Source organism: Trachinotus anak, unplaced genomic scaffold (assembly GCF_046630095.1).
Source record: "Trachinotus anak isolate AG129_WGS33_773 ecotype Australia unplaced genomic scaffold, CSIRO_AGI_Tana_v1 ptg000020l, whole genome shotgun sequence".
In the NCBI taxonomy this organism is placed as follows: Eukaryota; Metazoa; Chordata; class Actinopteri; order Carangiformes; family Carangidae; genus Trachinotus; species Trachinotus anak.
Window position 1 is genome coordinate 8,286,963 of NW_027273871.1, and position 19,588 is coordinate 8,306,550.

The 19,588-nt window shown below is 43.2% G+C and overlaps 2 protein-coding genes across 3 annotated transcripts; one reads left to right on the forward strand and one right to left on the reverse strand.

Annotated features, from left to right (window-relative positions):
* The first annotated feature begins 687 nt into the window (after positions 1–687).
* On the forward strand, positions 688–8,385 carry alg8 (ALG8 alpha-1,3-glucosyltransferase). Of its 2 annotated transcripts, XM_071506474.1 has the most exons (14): positions 688–848; positions 2,135–2,213; positions 2,541–2,734; positions 3,055–3,164; positions 3,326–3,393; positions 3,532–3,658; positions 3,802–3,905; positions 3,998–4,118; positions 4,354–4,493; positions 4,872–5,011; positions 5,512–5,609; positions 5,927–5,999; positions 6,857–7,111; positions 7,907–8,385. In XM_071506474.1, the coding sequence occupies exons 1-13, from the start codon at positions 760–762 to the stop codon at positions 7,080–7,082; spliced, it is 1,569 nt and encodes a 522-aa protein (XP_071362575.1). In that variant the 5' UTR covers positions 688–759; the 3' UTR covers positions 7,083–7,111; positions 7,907–8,385. The 2 variants fall into 2 exon arrangements, with proteins under 2 accessions (XP_071362575.1, XP_071362574.1); XM_071506473.1 differs by having other exon boundaries at positions 6,857–8,385.
* A 1,644-nt stretch (positions 8,386–10,029) lies between these two features.
* Positions 10,030–18,943, reverse strand: guca1d (guanylate cyclase activator 1d). The gene is made up of 4 exons (XM_071506479.1): positions 17,812–18,943; positions 14,245–14,394; positions 13,002–13,089; positions 10,030–12,790 (listed from the first exon to the last, which is right to left on the reverse strand). Exons 1-4 carry the CDS (start codon positions 18,004–18,006, stop codon positions 12,666–12,668), a joined length of 558 nt encoding a protein of 185 aa, XP_071362580.1. The 5' UTR covers positions 18,007–18,943; the 3' UTR covers positions 10,030–12,665.
* Between the last annotated feature and the right edge of the window lie 645 nt (positions 18,944–19,588).

The following is a 19,588-nucleotide window of genomic DNA, read 5'->3' on the forward strand; positions in this document are numbered from 1 at the left end:
TGAGTTTTTATGATGTTTAAGATCTTTAGAACAGTGACATCTTTCCATTTGTCACTGAGATGCTCACAGTGTCAGTGAAGCAGTCTGTGTGTCTGCTGTGGGACAGCCCCCCCCTCCTGCACAGTGTCAGTGAAGCAGTCTGTGTGTCTGCTGTGGGACAGCCCCCCCCTCCTGCACAGTGTCAGTGAAGCAGTCTGTGTGTCTGCTGTGGGACAGCCCCCCCTCCTGCACAGTGTCAGTGAAGCAGTCTGTGTGTCTGCTGTGGGACAGCCCCCCCTCCTGCAGCACAGTGGTTTAAAGTTGTATATTTGATGTTCATGTGTAACAGGAAATAAACTCTGGGAACAGGAATCCGTTTAGAACCAGGAGTTTTAACTGCAGTCTGGAGACAAATCTACTTTTAAAACTGAAAGTTTCTAAAGTTCCTGGAGTGAAGTTTCACCACTGCTCCAGGTTGTAAGGAGTATTATTATTATTATTATTATTATTATTATTATTATTATTATTATTATTATTGTTATTATTATTATTATTATTATTATTGTTCTACAAAGGAAACTCATCAGAATCAGAAGCGTCCAAATGGTCGTTTACTGCCAGGGACCGCAGCTTTAGTAAAAACACACGAAGGGATGTTAATAGAAAATAACCTCGTGAAGAAATCACGCAGCAGCGGCCCCACGCTCGGCCGTGGCTGTCACTGTGTCCGCACGGAGCTGTCAATAAAGTTGTGCTCACAAAGTCAACGGCCCGGGTGTCATGGCGGCTCCTGTGGCGGGGGGCGGGAGCTGGTTTCCAGCCTTAGCGCTGGGAGTTTCTCTGCTCAAATGTCTCTTCATCAGCGCCTAGTGAGTGTGAATAGTTGGAGCCGAGCTGGTTTCAGTCTGCGGTGCAGCTTCAGGGCGACGCTGATATTTTATGGACGATATTTTTGCCTGTTAGCATCCGGCTAACAGCTACAAGCCATTAAACATCGTCTTTAATTAAATATTAACGTAAACGAAGACGTTTGTATGTAGATTTTAGCGGAGTTGACAGAAAACAAATAATATGTGTAGCAGGTAGTTATATTTGACCGTATATAAAGTGAGGCGGGGCTGAAACATTAACTCGACGTGTTATTAACTCCCGGGTCGTGTCGACAAACAGCCTCAAGATGGCGCCGTTTGTCATTAAGTTCGTTTTGCAGCTGGGTTGAAGAGTTTCACACGGATTATTGATTATCAGTGCCGACCTGAAGCACGTCTGGCTAAAGTATTTTAATAGTTATGTTGATTTCACTTTGTTGTGGCTGTTATACCCTGTACGGAGTCTTTATTTGATAAAGAACGTTGTATCGCTGTATGCCAAACTTCATAGAAAAATCAGCCAATTTAAGGACGCTTCGCTTATTTTCCAGTTACAAAACCTAACTGAGTATCTTAACAGAGTCAATATTAACAGCTGGTGATTTCTGCGTTTATACAATCCAACAAGCTTTACATTAGCCTTAGGTTCCGTGGTTGCAAATGTGGCTCAATTGATAAAGTGACTGAGATACATCAGCCATTGCATTTAAATCATTGTTATGTCCTTCTTACTCAGATACATGGTGTTTTTTGTGTGAAGGGTCCACGGAATGAAAGTGCTACGGTATTGTAGCTGTATGGCCAAAGCAAACTTCTCAGAGAAATCTGCCATTTAAACCAGGTCTCACTCTCTTGCCAGGGTGCTAGTGTCCAAAAACAGGACTTAAGACTCAAACCAGGTCAATAACCAGTACTGGTAAATTTGGCATTAATATAATTAAAGGAGAAACCACATAGTATATAAAATTCTAGCCTTAATTATTGTGGTGTTATCGCTCTATATATTTAGTTTGCTGCTGGACTCATTATCCAAAATATGTATTATCAGTAATTAAGAGCGCTCAAAAGAGCTCCAGAGAACAATTATTAAGCTAATTAAGTTTGCAAAATTGCAGTCTGTACAGATGACTGACTGAACTTTGTCTAAACTTAATGTGATAAATCTACAGAAATTTAAAATGGGACTTGTCAGTCTACATGAAAATGCAATTTTTCTGTGTGGAGTTTGGTTTGACTTTGCCTCCGGCGTGAACTGTTGTTTATCTACTGCTGTGTCTGTCTCTCAGTCATTCCACAGACTTTGAGGTGCACAGGAACTGGCTGGCCATCACACACAGTCTGCCGGTGTCCAGGTGGTACTATGAGGTCAGTGTGACGAAGGAGTTTCAGGTTCAAACATGTGGTGGAAAGACTGAAACCAGAAGCGTTTAGGCTGTTAGAGAAGCAGACTGTGTCACAATTATGTCACACTGTCACATACGGTTCAGAGTATCTGTTGTTTTATTTGTAAGTCAGAGCCTAAAGAACAGAAATATGTGTGTCTGTCCAAACACCTAGAGCCTGGACTGTATGAGAGATAAGGAAAGATGTTGATAACACAACACGATGGAAACATGAATGAGTAAACACATCTGAACTGCTGCTGATGTTTGTAGTTTCTTTGTGATTCACATGTTTTTCCTGCCCCTGCAGAACACGTCTGAGTGGACTCTTGACTACCCCCCTCTGTTCGCCTGGTTCGAGTTCGGCTTGTCCCACGTGGCTCAGCACTTTGACAGAAACATGCTGCTGGTGGAGAATCTGAACTACGCCAGCACGGCCACGGTGCTGTTCCAGAGGCTGTCGGTCATCTTCACCGACGTGGTTTTTATCTACGCCGCCAGAGAGTGAGTCTGATCACAGCCTCCATCCTCTGTCATTAAATCTACATCCACCACAAAGGAGGAGTGGGATTTATTTGTGCAGCACAAAGCTAATTCATGGGGGCAGGGGTGAGGACAGAGGTGGTATGGGTCCCTCTGGTTTCCTCATACCGTAAAGATAGTTAGCTTCTTCTTCTCCTTCATGGATGGATGACTGAACAAACCGACCGGGTACAGACTCAGGGCCTTTGAACCAGAACGACTCTGTGAAGTGATTGTCACTCTGAAGTTTTACAGAGAAACTTTCCAGCAGCTTGATCCTGATTGGCTCTGTCTGTGTCCAGGTGCTGCAGGTGTGTTCAGGAGCAGAAAGGCTCCCGGGACGTCCTGACCCGGCCGTCCTTAATCCTGGCTGTTCTGCTGCTCTGGAACTTTGGCCTCCTCATCGTCGACCGTATCCTTCAGCTGCAACACCTCAGCACATAAACATGGCCTCTAACAGCCTCTAAAACTTGTGTGTGTGTGTGTGTGTGTGTGTGTGTGTGTGTGTGTGTGTGTGTGTGTGTGTTATCATCATAATGACCATGATAAAACTCCTTTGACATTTTGTCTCAGACATTCACTTCCAGTATAACGGCTTCTTGTTTGGTTTCCTGCTGTTGTCGGTGGCAAAACACCTGCAGGTTTGAGCTGAACTCTGATTCTATGTTGTTTGTCTCTATAATTTAAAGTTGTAGTTATTGTATTTTTAATTTGATACACTCACTTTGGGAGGGGTGTCTGCTTCAGTTTGTTTTTGTTTTGTTGTTTGTGTGTGTCAGTCTCAGCACCTGCAGGGGGCGCTGCTGTTCTCCGTCCTGCTCAACCTGAAGCACATCTACCTGTATGTGGCTCCAGCCTACGGTATCTACCTGCTGAGGAGTTACTGCTTCACTCAGGACAACCAAGGTGAATCATTTCTGGTGTCTTCGGATGCATTTTCCAATCCACAAACAAATATCAATAAATACAGTTCAGGAGCCACAGAACAACAGCGCACATCCAGACTTCCTGGTTTAATTGTAACAACAGTGACTGTTTGTTGTTTTCAGACGGCTCTGTCAGGTGGAGCAGCTTCAGTCTGCTCCGTCTGCTGGCTCTGGGCACCATCGTGGTCTCCACCTGTGCTCTGTCCTTCGGCCCCTTCATTATCATGGTGAGAGTAACCATCACCTGAACACATCCTTCTGAGTCCAGGCTCAGCAGCACTGGACCAGCAGTTAACTATTGGTTTGGTGTTTATTTCAGGGCCAGCTCCCTCAGGTCCTGTCCCGTCTGTTCCCCTTTAAGAGGGGCCTCTGTCATGCCTACTGGGCCCCCAACATCTGGGCCCTCTACAACGTGCTGGATAAAAGCCTGGCGACGCTCGGTGAGACTCTGATCTGTTTCAACCTGTTTTACAGATGTGCGTCTGTGTCCTGAGGAGCCTCACTGTTTCACCTCAGTGTCAGTGAACGCAGCACAAACTGCAGCCTCCAGGAAGCTGAACGAACACATTTCTAAAACTATTTCAACCTGCATGAAGCAGGAGTTACTGAGTATAAACAACCAGGTTTTAGGTTGTAGAGGATGCATGACCCCCTGTTGCTCTGTTTCCTGCTCAGGAGTTCGCCTGAAGCTGCTGGAGGAGGCGGAGCTTCCCCGAGCCTCCATGACGGGCGGGCTGGTTCAGGAGTTCCAGCACTCAGTCCTCCCCTCCGTCTCCCCCTCCGTCACACTCGTCTGCACTCTGCTCTCCATCCTGGTGAGTCAGAACAAACTGTGAATGTGCCGCTCGGTCACAAACGTTTCATTTTATTCCGTCAACAACTTCCTGTCAGCCTGAAGTTAGTCAGCGACGGTCAAACACTCTGAGGTGCTGCAGTGTAGAGTCAGCTGATGCTGATCCAGACGCTGATCAGAGGCTTTAATGTCCTGACCTTCCTGATCTCTGAGGAACAGTGTCTGATGTTCAGATGATGTTGATCTCTCTCTCTCTCTCTCTCTCTCTCTCTCTCTCTCTCTCTCTCTCTCTCTCTCTCTCTCTCTCTCTCTCTCTCTCTCTCTCTCTCTCTCTCTCTCTCTCTCTCTCTCTCTCTCTCTCTCTCTCTCTCTCTCTCTCTCTCTCTCTCTCTCTCTCAAGCCGGCCGTGGCATCCCTCTGGTGGCGTCCTCACAGTGCTCGGGGTTTCCTGCGCTGCCTGCTGCTCTGCGCTCTGGGCTCCTTCATGTTCGGATGGCATGTCCACGAGAAGGCCATCCTCATCGCCATCCTGCCTCTCAGGTCAGCCGCCGACAACGTGACATCACTACATCAGCATCACTGCAGTTTTAGAGCAAAGATGATGATCGTGATTCATGATCTTTACTGAACAAAAGTATAGAGACCCATCGTCGTCCCATTCATCTGCCGCCATAACATCATCAATGTAAAGTGCAGATAAATAGGTCGCCACAGATTTGTTCAGTCTGACCAGCTGATCCCGCCGAGCCGTCGTCATTAGAAGCGGATGTCGCTTTAGACGACGCTTCACAGGAACAATCGTTTTGTGAATAAAAGGATAATAAACACGTTTCCTCTGCTCATCATGTCTTCGATGGGAGAGACGAGGACGCGCGGAGAAGGTGTGTGTCGACCCTCAGATGGACTGTGATTGGCCCACAGATTCTCCAGCCAATAGAATGAGGCAGGAGTTAGAGTCGAGTTAGCTAGAGTCGAGTGAACCAACAGATGAAGCTGTTGGAACATCTGGACTGATGTTCTGTCTGTTTCTCTTCCTGCAGCATCCTGGCGGTTGAGAGCAGAGAGGATGCTGGGATCTTCCTGGTTCTGACCACCACAGGTCATTACTCCCTGTTCCCGCTGCTCTTCACCCCCGCAGGTAAATACCGGACGGGCGGGGCGGAGGTTTGATCTGAGGAGAAAAACGAGGGGCTGTCAGGGATCAGGGTTTTGGTTCAGGATCTCACAGACCCTGAGAGTCAGTTAGTCTCTGACAGTCTTCTGTCTGATTATCAGCCTCACACGTTGGTGGGTTTTCAGTTTTAACTTTCTCAGTTTGGATTTTTCAAAGGTTTGAGTTCAATTCCAGGAGAATTAAAAAAGATCTTTAACAGTTTGTGCTTGAAGAGGTCCTGACTCCTGTAGATCAGCTGTAGTTCTGTGGTCATGGGACTGTTTGTTTGATGTGTTTTTCAGAGCTGCCCATCAAAGTGGTTCTGATGCTGATGTTCACCATCTACTCTGTCACTGCTCTGAGGAAACTCCACAGGTGAAGACACAAATTCATGTTTTTTTAAACCGAGTCACATCTGTCATTAAAAGCTCCAGGTCCTCATTTAATCATGTAATCATTCAGACATAAAAAAAACAACACAAAAACTACAAACTGACTGAGCTGAATGTTTGAGAATTTACACAAACATGTTGATCCTTCAATGATTCTTAAAGATGTTTCTTAGAAAACAGGAACCAAGATCTGAAGCGTTTGAGATGTTTTACTGAGTTAGAATAAACTTGATTGTGAGCAGCTGCTGTTGGAAATCACTGAGCCTTTCAAAGTCTTACATCATCAGGAGGAAATAGAGTCACAGACAGAGGACAGACGTCTTTAAAGATTTTACTTTGTGTTTATTATATTGTATATTTGTCTACGAGCAGATTTTCTACTTTCTCTTGATCGGTTCTTAGACGACATCGACATGTGATCTGAGTCACAACAAGACAAAAATATAAATAAGAAATAAAATAAAAATAATAAATAGAGAAAAGTGTTGAGTGGTTCAGTGCTGCTGATTTAAAGCCTCCGAATGTGAATCTTAATTTAATGAATTGACTTGAAGGATAAACTGTTTGAAATCGTTTCTTTACCTTCAGTTTTTAAGATTCGTATTTGCCTGACTCTTTGCTGCATGTCAGTCCTCTCTCTCCCCTCATTCCCTGTCACTCTGCACTGCCCGAGCTAATAAAGGCACAAATGCCCCAAAAAATAACTTGGTAAAAAAAAAAAAAAAAAAAGAAAAAGCTGCTCAGAGAAAATCACATTTAACAAACAGGTTTTTATTGAAAACTGTTTCTGTCTAACCTGGTTTGTTCTCCTGATGTAATCAGATTACTCTGTCCTCTCAGTGGTCAGGGCTCCCTGCTCCATCCCCTGGAAATCGTCTATCTGCTCGGCCTGGTTGTCGTAGCGATCGCCTGCGAGGTCGTCTTCCCTCTGTCATCGTGGCAACAGAAGTTGCCTTTCCTCCCCCTGCTGGCGACCTCGGTGTACTGCTCGGTGGGCGTCTGTTACTCCTTCCTGCGTCTGTACGTCAGTCTGCTGAGGCGGGAGGAGAAGCCTAAGCAGCTGTGAGACGTCGTCCTGTACCTGAGAGGTCACAGGTTAGATCCCCACACACCTACATCCGTGCTGCACACTGAGCAACATGCTCAGACGCTAACTGCTCACTGTGCGGATCAGTCAGGGGGGACCTTTCCAAAAATACTAACTCTGGCTTTTTGCATATTTTTCTTCTTCTGGAATATTGACCAAACACAGACCATGTAAGTTCACATCCAGATGTTTCCAGAAGCTGTAACAATCTTTGGGATCAGCTAGTTAGTGGACTGATCAGTGAGAGTACCTGACCTGCTGTGTGTTGGACTGAAATATGATCAATACAAGATACATCGACATCCACCTACAGGTAGTTAAAGTTTACTCCAGTTCCAACACTTTCCAAACCAGTTTCACTTCACTTCTTCACACAAGCTGCTGCTGCTGATGTCTCGATGATCTGACCTCGGATTTACAGATTTACAGAATTAAATCTGTAACACAAACACAAAGAGGAGGTCTGGAGTTGATGGAGGTGCAGCCTCAGTCAGTAAATTAAGGGTTAAATTTAAACTGCAGGGGCCCTTCTTGGATTGTATTAATGTTGAATCCACCAATAGTTAAAACTGAGTCTGAAGACGTTCAGTTGTGTTTTATGATGTGTAGGTGGATAAATAATTGAAGTTTTCTGAAGATGACAGATTTTTCTGAGAAGTTTGGTTTGGCTGCAGATGTAACATTACACTGTGTTATAGGTGTTGGGGAAATTACATGTTTAGACTCTGTCAGTTAGACGGACAGAAATTTGCCTCCTGAGCCGAACTCTCGTGTGAATGTGGTTGTTTGTCTCTGTGTGTCAGCACCATTACCTGGTAATCAGGTAAACCTCACCTCTTACCGAGTGCATGCTGGGATAGACTCCAGCCATACAGATGCTGTATCACTGGATGGATGCAACTCAAAGGACATCAGCTGAAATATTTAATGTTTATTTTAAAATATTTGAACCTGAAACCAGGAGCCAGAGAACGAACCAGTGTTCACACCTCTCACATCTCAGGTCGGTGACACCTCGTCTCTCAGTCCACCTGAGAGAAAATACAATCTTATACCAGATCAATAAAAAAGAGTCCAACACAGGTGACATCAGCTACAGGAGGTGTGGCTTGTGAACCGGTCAAACTGTCTGTGTGGGTGGATTTAACTGAGCAGTGAAGGACTTCATGACTTTAAATTAAAGACCATGTGGACCAAAGCAGAACTGAGAGACGTGATGATGATGATGATGATGATGATTGTTTTTCTATATTTTCAAATAAAAAGAAAACTGAAGTTGTCACATTTGTGTATGTCATGATGTTTATTGAAACAGACTAAAAACCCTTAAACCTTCCTTAAATCTCCACAAACTGGATTCAATGATCCAATAAAAATACAACAGATTTCAGGTAAACACTCAGAGAAACCAAATCCTGCGAGGTTGGATGGTGGGTCCAGGTGGGCGGGGCCTGGGGTGTGGCTGAGAGCAGTGACTGCTTTTTTATGACATCACAAAGTTCCAGAAGTCCTGACGGCTGGTTTTAAGGCTCAGTTTCTGAATACAGGCTGTGTGCATTTCTCTGTGGACTGAGGCTTTGACACTTTCACAGTATTAATATAGAACCTAGACCTGCTTTATGATCAAAACAGACTAAGTCAGAACCTAGTCCTGAAATCCTAATTTTATAGGCGCGACTTGACAACTGACAAAGTCACCAAACACATAGATTAAAGACAAAGACTGAGCTGTGATTTCAGCTCTATTTACTTATAAAATGGTCACTCAGAGAGACAGTTAGGAGTTAAGTTTTTTATGCCTATATTACAGTCAGAGTGAGAGAGAGATGGGGAAATTGGAGAGAGAGAGAGAGAGTGACCCACAGCAAAGAGCCACAGGTTTGATTCAAATCCGAACTGCGGCAAAGACTAAGTGCGAAAGACAAGCTTCACCAGATAAGCTACCAGGATGCACTGTCAGAGACAGGATGTCTTTCTCAATATGTCTCTCATACAGAACACAGCCTCTGTCTCCGATCAGCAATAGTTTAGTCTTTATTTACTTCCAACTCCAGAACGTATTAGGGTTAGGGTTAGAGGCAGGTCTTTATGTCTGACTCCTCTGTTTGATGTGTAGAATTGGTCATAGTGTGAAGTTAGTATGAAGCCTTGTTACCAATGACTTCTCTCTCTCTCCTGCTGTCTCTGCTCGGTGTGTCTTATGTTTAGTTGTTCCTCTGCCTCCTTTAATAACAATGATAGATGTAATAAAAGTAGTTTATTTGCCATAATGGTGGTGAGGCTCAGTGTATTGAAGCTCTGCTCCACTTCCCTGCAAATCTAGGAAACCAGAGCGGCTCAGTAGACTGCCTGTAACAAAAGGTGTAGCCCCCGGTCAGCACCCATACACAGTCCAGACATGGATGAGGGTTAGATCCAGTCTGTTTGAAAAAAAGTCTCTAAAATCTAGAGACAATGCGCTGAGTTAGTAACATTACAGACTGTAAATCCCTAATAGAACCTGTTTGCACCAGAAACTCCGACTCAGTGACTCGGCACTCGGCTGACTGCTGGTGGAAATATAGTCAGTCAGTCAGTCAGTCAGTCACATGCCTACCTACCTTCCAGGTTACAGGGCTGGCCCCGATTGTGGCCCAGCTGAAATACACATGGACGTCTCACTTTGTACTAAATGAACCTTTAGATTTCCTTCAGTACCACAGTGATCCAGTGACAGTTGTCTGTACATCATGATAAACCTCAGACAGGAGCTGATTCAGCTTCTGTCCTCTTGTCAGTTCCTAACAGGCCTGTATGTGTTATCAAGTTCAAACTTCCTCCTGAATTATTTTTACATAAATGTCAAGTTTAACTCTGACAGGATTAAACTCACTGGTCTGAGCAGGGGTTTGTTTGGTTTTGTTAATGTCTCAATAAAAGACACAGGTTGTTTAAAAACTTTATTGATAAGGCAACACAAAACATGATTGGTTTGAATGGACTTAGTTTTTTACAGGACACATTTTCACTGTAAAAATCTCTATTGCACAAGAAAAACTGTCAGTGTTGATTCTAACCTGCAGATCAGATCTACTGACTATCAGCAGCTTTAAGGACAACATGGCCTCTTCTCTTTTCCTCGACCCTAACCATCAAGTGTGAGTTCATGATCAGTTTTTACTCTACAGACATGTTCAAACATCCCCCTCCATCATCCTGGTTTCTTCTCACTCATCATTGTATAAAAGTAAAAAGGTTTAAAACACTCAAATCATCCAGAAGATTCCTTCAACTTCAAAATGAGAGACCAGTCACACAAACTAACAACAAAATAAAATGACAATATTGACATATTGCTACACATCCAAATATTTCTGTTTGTAGAGTTTTAAACGTCTACAAAGGTGTGACTGAGAAAAAAAACTAAAATGACGATTTGATTCTCTATACAATAATCAATCAAATCTCTCTCAGTGTGATCTGATCCAGAGTCTGTACAGAAGATGAGTCCACGAAAGCTTGAATTGTTAAAAGTCAGAACAGACGATGCAGTGGGAAGACTCAGGGGCTGGTTGCACAGAACATCTTAAGTTTTCTACTTAAGTATGACACTAAAGGTTTAATTTCTCCTTAGCTGATGGAGTTACTTAAGAGTGTTGCACAGAATCTCTTAAAGGTTTCCTTAGTTATGGAAAAAAGTGAAGTAATTTAAAGCAGTAATAGAGATTTTGACATCTGTGATGTAGAATCAGTTCAGGGTCCATTAGGTTCTCTGCTCTTCTTGGGATGTGTTCATTTTCTACATTCATCACCATAAACTCAGTTAAGACAGAGTCAGAGGTACCTTTAGTTTTTTTCCTCAGTTTGGTCACTAAGTTTTTTTGTGCAATGGATTAACTGACTTTAAGTGATTCTTTAAGTATAAGACTAAGATAAGGAGAAAACCATAAATACTTAGCTGAACATTTCAGGGAAACTTTAAGGAGAAGACTTAAGGGTGTTTTCTGTAACCAGTTTTATTTTAGGGAAACATTAACTCAGACTTAAAGGACAATCTTAAGGTGTTTTGTGCAACTGGCCCCAGGTTTTAATTAGGTCTGGACTCATTTGATGTCGAACAGGTTGTTATTTTCAGATGATGTAATCAGATACTTAAATCTTATCTTTAGCAAGATAGATGTCTCCTGGGCCACCCCGGGGGGTGACTCTCTGGACAGGCCTGGTGCCAGAGGAGCTGATGGAGCAGGGCGTTGAGGATTAATGTGTCCATGAATACACTGCTGTGGAAGCCAGAAATAGAACATGAATTGAGTGATTCTCTGAATGTTTTTTAAACGTTCTTCTACTCTTTGAATCTGTTTCTGTTTTGAAGTCGTCATTTTGCAAGCCTTCACTTCCTGTTTCCCTCCTCCAGCCTGCGGGCGGCCGCTGGGTCTGTCCTTCAGTTATAAACCTCAGTGGTGGTGGAACTAATCTGCTCCATTACGGCTCAGATCCCTGAACCTTTTACAGCATTAAGAGGATCAGCAGCTTCAGAGCAAACACCAGGACATACTCCCAGCATGCTCTGCTCAGTACCTGACTTCAAGAGGTTTTATTCATCGGACGTCTAGATCTTAGGTTATCAGAGAAACAAGCTGAGTAAATGTTAGACAGCTCAGCGCCCACTGAAGAGCGTCCATGAATCACTGACTTTAAATGCGAAACTGTTTGATTCAGGAGACCTCTGTGGATTATTCAGCTCCAGGTAAAATCCTCCTGAACCACTGACACTGAAGGAAACCAAACCCGGAGAAGCTGATGACAACAACTCCCATGATCCCACGCTACTTCATGATGTCACCCAACGCCGTCTATTGTTTTTGTTTTGATTGAGAACCGTAGCGAGAGAAGTTACAGACTGTGCGTTTACCAAAATTTCTCAAATGTTAAAAGTCTAAACAAGCAGTCATACAGAAACTGTCTAAAACTGGCAAAATTCTGAATGAAGTCTGGTGCCATCAGATCAGAGAATAAGCAAACAACATTCTCAGTATTTGATCTCAATTCTTGTAATTTGGACGATTTTTGTTAATTGATGTTGAGTTGGTACCAAAACAGTTCTGAATTTTTCAGATCCAGCCCTAGATGTATTTGGAACCTTCAAAAACTGGGATCTCCACTAGATTTCAAAATAAAGTTCTTTGGTTTGACCATTTTAGAACAAACTGATCTGTGAGGTGAAGGACGGATTACTGACGGTGGGTTTTGTTGGAACCCACAAAGATCATCAAAGTCTTCAGATGTCTCTGTCAAACATCAGTTCCTTCTTCAACCTGATACCTGGATACGAGGAGGGGAGGGGCAGAGGCTGAACAGCCAATCACAGTCCATCTGGAAGTTGACCATTTTCAGCACCTGTTGTTTCCCGCTGCCCCGCTCTGACCAGAGAACAGCAGAAGACTTTAGGGGGGTGGATCAAGTCTTTTCTCTTTTTTGAAGAGGGGTGAGGGTTGATTCCTTTTTTCTTGATGGGGGTGGGGGAAGATTTCTGCTTCAGTCAGTCTTTCTGGTCCTGGTGTGGCTCCGGCCGGCTCTGTGATCTCATCCCACCCGACCCTCCACGATGATGACTAACACTGGCGTCAGGTCCATCAGGGTCTTCAGCATTTCCATGATGTCGTCATGGTCTTTGGCTCCTTCGATGAACTCCTCAAGGGTCAGCTCACCTGAGGGGTCAAAGGTCAAAGGACAGTTGAGGAGTTATAAGGGAGGTTGTATTTTTATGCTTCATGTTATTTCACCATGATGATCCAAACCACTACAGCTGACTAACAAAGTTTCTTGTCAGTTAGATTGTACAGTATGTAGCTTGTTAGCTACTTAGCATGCTAAGAAACTCAGCTGTTCAGTCAGAAACCAGTGTCTGTATTTCTTTACCTTCTCCTTTCACATCGATCCTCTCAAATATGAGCGAGACGATCTCTTCGGGGTCGATGTCTCGGTTTCGTGTGATGTCCTGGATGGCCTGCAGGGGGAGACACGCAGCGTTTCAGACGTTTCATCAGTATCTGAACCAACATTTAAAAACTCTGAATCTCCCTTTTAGTTCAGATTAATCAGATGAGTCAAAGACGGGACGTCAGGTACAGAGGATCATTTTACCCAGAGTTTTAATTTTAAAATGGAGAGAAGTTTTCCACTTTAGGATTTTCAATTTCAATTTTCAAATTTCAGTAATATCCATTGTCCTTTTTCGGTTTCCTTTTTAACATTTAATTATGTCCCAGTTATTCTGAGTATTAAAATACAACAGGACTTTGTTTGACATTTTCCCTGTTTAATGTTGTTAAACGCACCACAACAGACTGGACTCTGGTGTTCCTCAGACTGGTTTGATGTCCTGTCTCACTGGGTTGGTGTCGTTCGTCCCAGTTCAGCAGCTTCCTGCCGGCTCATAGACTGAGCTCATTCAGCAGATTAACAAGCGTCTAATTTCAGAGCTAATCCAGATCCAGCTCTGCTGACTCAGAGTCAGTTCACTGAGAGGACCAGTTTCTGGATTAATCTGTAGGTCAGGTTCAGGGTGGTACATGACCCACATACATACACACTGCTGCTGCGTCTCAGATCATCTACTTCCACACTCACACTCGCTGTTTTGAGTGTGTTCACATTGACAAGTACGACAACATGCAGTGAGCTGCAGGTACCCGGATGGTTCACTCAGAAAGTGTGAAACGATGGACACTTTAAAGAGGAGGAAGGAGGAGACATCTAAGGCCCTGATGGCGCCCTAATCTCATGACACATGACACAGGAAAGTAAAATATTCATCGAAGAGTCAAGTGAACAAACCAGATGAGGATCGTGGTCACATGATGTGATCGATGTTCTATATGCACAGTGTGCAAATCAATAACATTAGAGAAGCTCAGTCCATTTACTATAATGTAATAGTTTTACATTAAAGGTGTGATCTGAACAGATGCTGTGCAGGACTTGTTGTTGTCTGAGTCCTGATGTGAACAGAAGTCAGTTCTTCACTGAACAGGAAGTAGAGATGAATCATTATTAAAAGTTGAAGACTTTGTAAACTTGAACCCCTGACGACGCAGAGGTTCATTGAAATGTTTGCTGTGTTGTTGTTGTTGTCAGTGTTTGTGAGTTGTGTGTTCATTACTGAGAAGATGGTCTCCAGTTCCTCTTTGTCGATCTTTCCGTTGCCGTCCTGGTCGAACAGTTTGAAGTACCACTTCAGCTTCTGGTTGATCTCTCCCTTCAGCAGCAGACTGATGGCAGCGATGTACTCCACAAAGTCGATGTAACCGTCCTGCAGACAGAAAAGAGACGAGATGAAACCAGGCTGAGGCTGATTTCTGTAAAGGTCAGGCCTTGTTTTTGATCAGGAGGAATCATCTGCTTTGTGGAATTAAATCTAGAATAAACCTGTAGAGAGAAACTCTCACATCTGGAAAGTTGGCATCAGATGTTTGGTCAGATTCATTCTCTTTTTTTTAACTCAGGAAATAAAGTTTATTCTGCCTGTCGATCTGTATTTTATCAATTAAAAAAAAAAAAGATCAGTCACAAACCAGCTCTGATGTAAACAAACCTCTTATCAAACCCTTCACTCATCAGCTGAAAACAGGTCGGTGTGTGAAACATCTGGATCAGGAGCTCCAGATGTTTCACACACTTTCACGTCTCATGTCGCAGTGTTTTCAGCCTTTAGTTGGTCAGAGTTGAACCTGATGAGATGCTTCACACTGGGCTGAACTCTACAGTGTTAATGTTTGAGGACTCACCTCAGCCTCCAGATGACTGTAGCTAAACTTCCTGTGACTTTTTTAAAAATGATTCAACTTATTTTTCAGTCACTAAGTTAAAAAACTGATTTGATAAAACAAAAACAAGACTTTTATTGTGAAAAAAACCCAAAACCTAAATAATATATAAAACGTAAAAATGCAAACGTGAAAGAGTCGGTAAGTTTGTTTTTATGACCTGTCTGATATTTTCTGCCTCTGATGATCACAGCCTGCAGCACGTTACCATGACGACAAACCTGAACCTCCTGATAGAAAACCAATATCTGAACTCCTGTGATTGCCCCCACCCTCAAACCGGTAAAGTCCAGTCCCTGAGCTCTCAGGTCGCCCTCCCTGATCTTCACTGCCACACACTCTGAATCCACTTAGCTCACCACAGACTCACACATCAGGGATAATAGCTCTGCATGCTAACGCTGGAAACCAATTACTTAGAGAGCCAATGAAAGTCTGTCCTGCTCCTCTGAGCAGTGTTTAAAGGTCCCACACTGTATAAAGGCAGATGTCTTTTTGATTATAAAGCAGGTCTATTGTCTATATTAATGCTGTGAAAGCATCAGCTGCTCAGATCCTCTCTTCTGATTGGCTGACTGACCTGTTGTTACTAGAGCTCCAGGGAGAAGCCTGAGAGAGGAGATGTAAAACTACACTGAGATGGTTTTTGGTTCTTAAAACCACAGATATATCTTCTGATGGTCCCATATTTTACTTTTTTCTGGTGTTTTATTTGAAGTGTTTATAGAAGGGCTGTCAAATGATTAATTTTTTTCTTAATCATGATTGATGTATGTTTTATCACATGATTAAAATTCTATTATTTTGCATTTTAGAACTGTTTCAGTTCAGGTGTTGGATTTAAACCCTTCAGGTCTCCAGACACGCCCCTTTATGCAGACTGGAACTGCCCCCTTTTGCCCCCATAGACATGACTTGTCATGAAATATCTTGCTCCGCCATGTAAAATCTTTGTAGGAAGTGTCTGTAGCAGCTTGACAACAAGTAAGGGTGCCTCAAAGGGTCAAAATAGTAGCAGCCAAGGAAGAAGAAGGTAGTGCTGTAGAATCTTTGGTAACAGCGATTAATACGAGTAAAAAAAATAATACGTTACGCTCGGTCCTTAATCTCATTGCAATTAGTGTGTCAAAGCTGACAGCCCTAGTTTATATCCATAAGAAGATGTGTTTTTATAGTTTGTTGTAAACCTGTTTTTAAATGTTTGTGTCCTGGTTATTAATGCTAAAGTGTTGGCAGAAATATGCTGCAATAGCAAACCTTGAAAATTCTTGTGTACTTGTACTTATAATGGAGCATTTTTACTTTGTTGTATTGGTACTTTTAAAAGAAATTAGGTCTTTGGGTAAATTAAAATATTCTCCCTCTGAAATATACAAGAAGTATAAAGTAACATCACATGTGAAGTACAAGTACTTCAAATGGTACCTTCATGCAGTACTTGTGCTTTAAGTTCATGGTGTTGATAAAACCTTAGGAGAAATAAATAAATAAATAAATGTATTTATTAATCAATAAAACAAGCACAGGACTTTAGTTTGCTGTAAACCTTGTATCTCCAGTTTGGGGAGTTAAATATCTGAAGTGAGGGATGATGTGCTCCCTCATGGTTTAACCAAAACCTTTGCACCATATCACTAAAATACGCACAACAAAAATAAAGTTGTTTTTTTAAGCCCTGGACCTGGACCTGGACCCTGAATCAGACTGTGGTGCAGTGTGGAGCTGCAGACACAATCAGTGTTGGGCAGTGACACTGTTCAACATTTACACTGAGTCTAATACACTCAGGGCTCCATTTATGTTTCATGTCCCAAATGTTGAACAGGTCTGGGATCTGCTGACATCATCATCATCATCATCTTCCTCCAGCTCCTCCCTGAAGCTCGAGTGTGTCTAGACGCATGTACATGTCTCCTGTCTGTGACGTCTCAGAAATACAGGTCTGTGGTCTGGACAGTTTGGACAGACAGCAGGACTGAATAAATAAACATCAGTCCTCGGTCATCAGCAGCGTCACCATCTGAGCTGTGACTTCTCCAGAAACACAGAAGAAGAATAAGATGTATTCTGTATATTCATGTCTTTGACCTGCTCTCGGCCGACCTCCAGTCACACTGCAGACTCCTGTCAGTCACAGAGACGTCCAGGGCTGTATACAGACCCCAGGGGCCACGAGGGGCCCCCACCCCCACTAAAACAATTCAGACAGACAACTTTACTGTGTCGGTGTATTTTGGTTATATAATCAAAGGTTTTGGTTAAACCCTGAAGGAGTTCATCATCCTTCTCTTCAAACATTAAAGTCCCCAAAGCAGGAGATACGAGGTTTACACGTGACAGGGACCAAACTCAAGTCCGGTGTTTGTTTTATTGATTTCTTTTATAAATTGAATATAAATTTGTTTTACACTCGTGGATTAAATATAAATAACAAAGCAGCAAAAGCTCATCATCAGCACATGACAGCGTCTGACTCGTCATCAGTAACCGAGTACTTTTACTCAAATACTGCACAGAAGTACAGTTTGAAGGTACTTGCACTTTACTTGAGTATTTGTGTTTACTGCAGCTTCATACTTCTGCTCCACAGTTGAGAGAATATTGTTCTTTTTTTTATTGCTATATTTATTTTTGCTGCTAACTTCTAACTTCTTCCACTTGTGATAATTAAATATCCAGTCACATATGTTTAATTCCTGCTATGAGAAATGACCAGGTTAATTTTTGGTGGTTTTTGACCGGGGGGGGGTCAGTCTAACTCTGGTCCAGTGAAACCAATTCACAAACCAGAGTCAAAGAGTCCAAAAACTAGAGTTAGACATAAAACACAATATCCTGCTCTCTCTTTAATACACAGCCTTTATTTTGAAAACCCTGTGTCTGTGTGTCAGTGTGAAACGCACCCCGTCCATGTCGAAGGTGAAGAAGACCTGGTCCACGTAGCTGTTGGCGTTCTCGTTCATGCCCTTCAGGCCCAGGATGGCCTTCAGCTCGAACAGCGTGATGAGGCCTGACGGAGACTCCTTCATGAACTTGTTGTACCAGTGGTGCATGTCCTCGGCCAGGATGTCGTCCAGGTTCGAGCCGTGATTCCCCATGGCAACGGGTGCACCGAGATGAAGATGGAAAAAACCTCAAGAAGAAGAAGAGTTTCCTGTCACAGAGGATAAGAACTGGAGCCGAGGGTTTTAAAGAAGGACACCAGACCAGAGCTGCAGCCCTCCTCTGATCCTCGGTGGACGGATGTTGAAGACAACAAGAGGAGCTTGTTTAAGGGGTCTACAGTCCTCGTCTTGGACCCTCAGAAAGGTCAAATATCCGTGGCGTCGGCGGCGAGGCCAACAGGCTTCAGCTGCAGGAGGCTGGTACCGGCCGACATCCAGGCTGCAGTGACTCTGCAGGCAGAGAGCAAACCTCAGGACTCTCTAACCCTCTTAGGTCCTGGAGCAAGAATCAAGAACGCACTGAAAATAACTTCTTAATGAGATCAGGCCGCCCTGCTGGAGGCTGAAGCCTGCCAGAGGCCGGGCCAAGAGGCTTTACCTGCCGAGTTCAGCTGATGGAGCCTGGCCTGGAAGCAGGATGGTTATATAACAGACTCACCTGGGTGTCCTGGGACGAGTGGAGCCGTCCTCTATGTGACGCCCACACAGGACATTTCCACTGGAGGAGGAACCCGGTGGTCTGGGAGGACCTTTACAGGCGGGATGTAGGTTTCAGCTCAGTTTGTACACATGACCTAAAATAAGGGAGTGCAGATTTAAATTAAGAGGAAAACCTTCAACCAAACTCTACAGGAGCTACAGGAAGTTTAATTGATATTAACTTAATGTTCTTCTAATGAGCTGAAATAAATTCTGCCGTCAGGCAAATGATCATTTATTGATGAGTTGGAGTTGACTCAGTGTTTAGGCCAAAACTAAAATTGTTGAACAGTGTATTTTCATTGGCTGAGAGCTTCCATGTCTCTTTGCTGACATTGAAACATTTCATCTCAGTTTCTGTGACCTTTGACCTTGTCAAGTGCACTGCAGTCAGTAACAATCTCTAATAGGCTCAAAGCTGCTGGTCGTGATCCAGTTAAACCATGAATGACAACTTCAAAGGATTCTGGGAACCTGAGTCTGATCTTTCTCTAATTTCAGATCAACTGAAATGACAACAAACAGGAGATCAGTACGTGGATTATTAGTATCATGGAGACTAATAGGTACACAAAAAGCTACAGACACACAAAACAACCACAGAGACACAAAACAACCACAGAGACACAAAACAACCACAAAGAGACAAAACAACCACAAAGAGACAAAACAACCACAGAGACACAAAACAGCAGAGGGTTAATCAGATTTCAGTTTAACGAAGCTGTTTTTCTAGTTTCGGTGTCGTGTGTTCATCTGAAGACACATTTGACTGTTTGAACGTTCAACAAAGTTCAGATCAAATTTCTAAGATTGAGGCTGAACCACAGTTTTATTTATAGAGTCAAATCAGACCAGAGGTTATCTCAGGTCACTGTTCACCCACAGCGGGTCCAGACAAAAAAACCCTCCTTTCATCAGGTAAAAACCTTTAACAGAACCTGGCCGGCAGTTTTGAGTTTCCATAGTGACGACGTTGTGCTGCTGATCTGTTTTATTTGTAGCAGTGAGGCTGGATGAGAGTTTATCAGAGGAT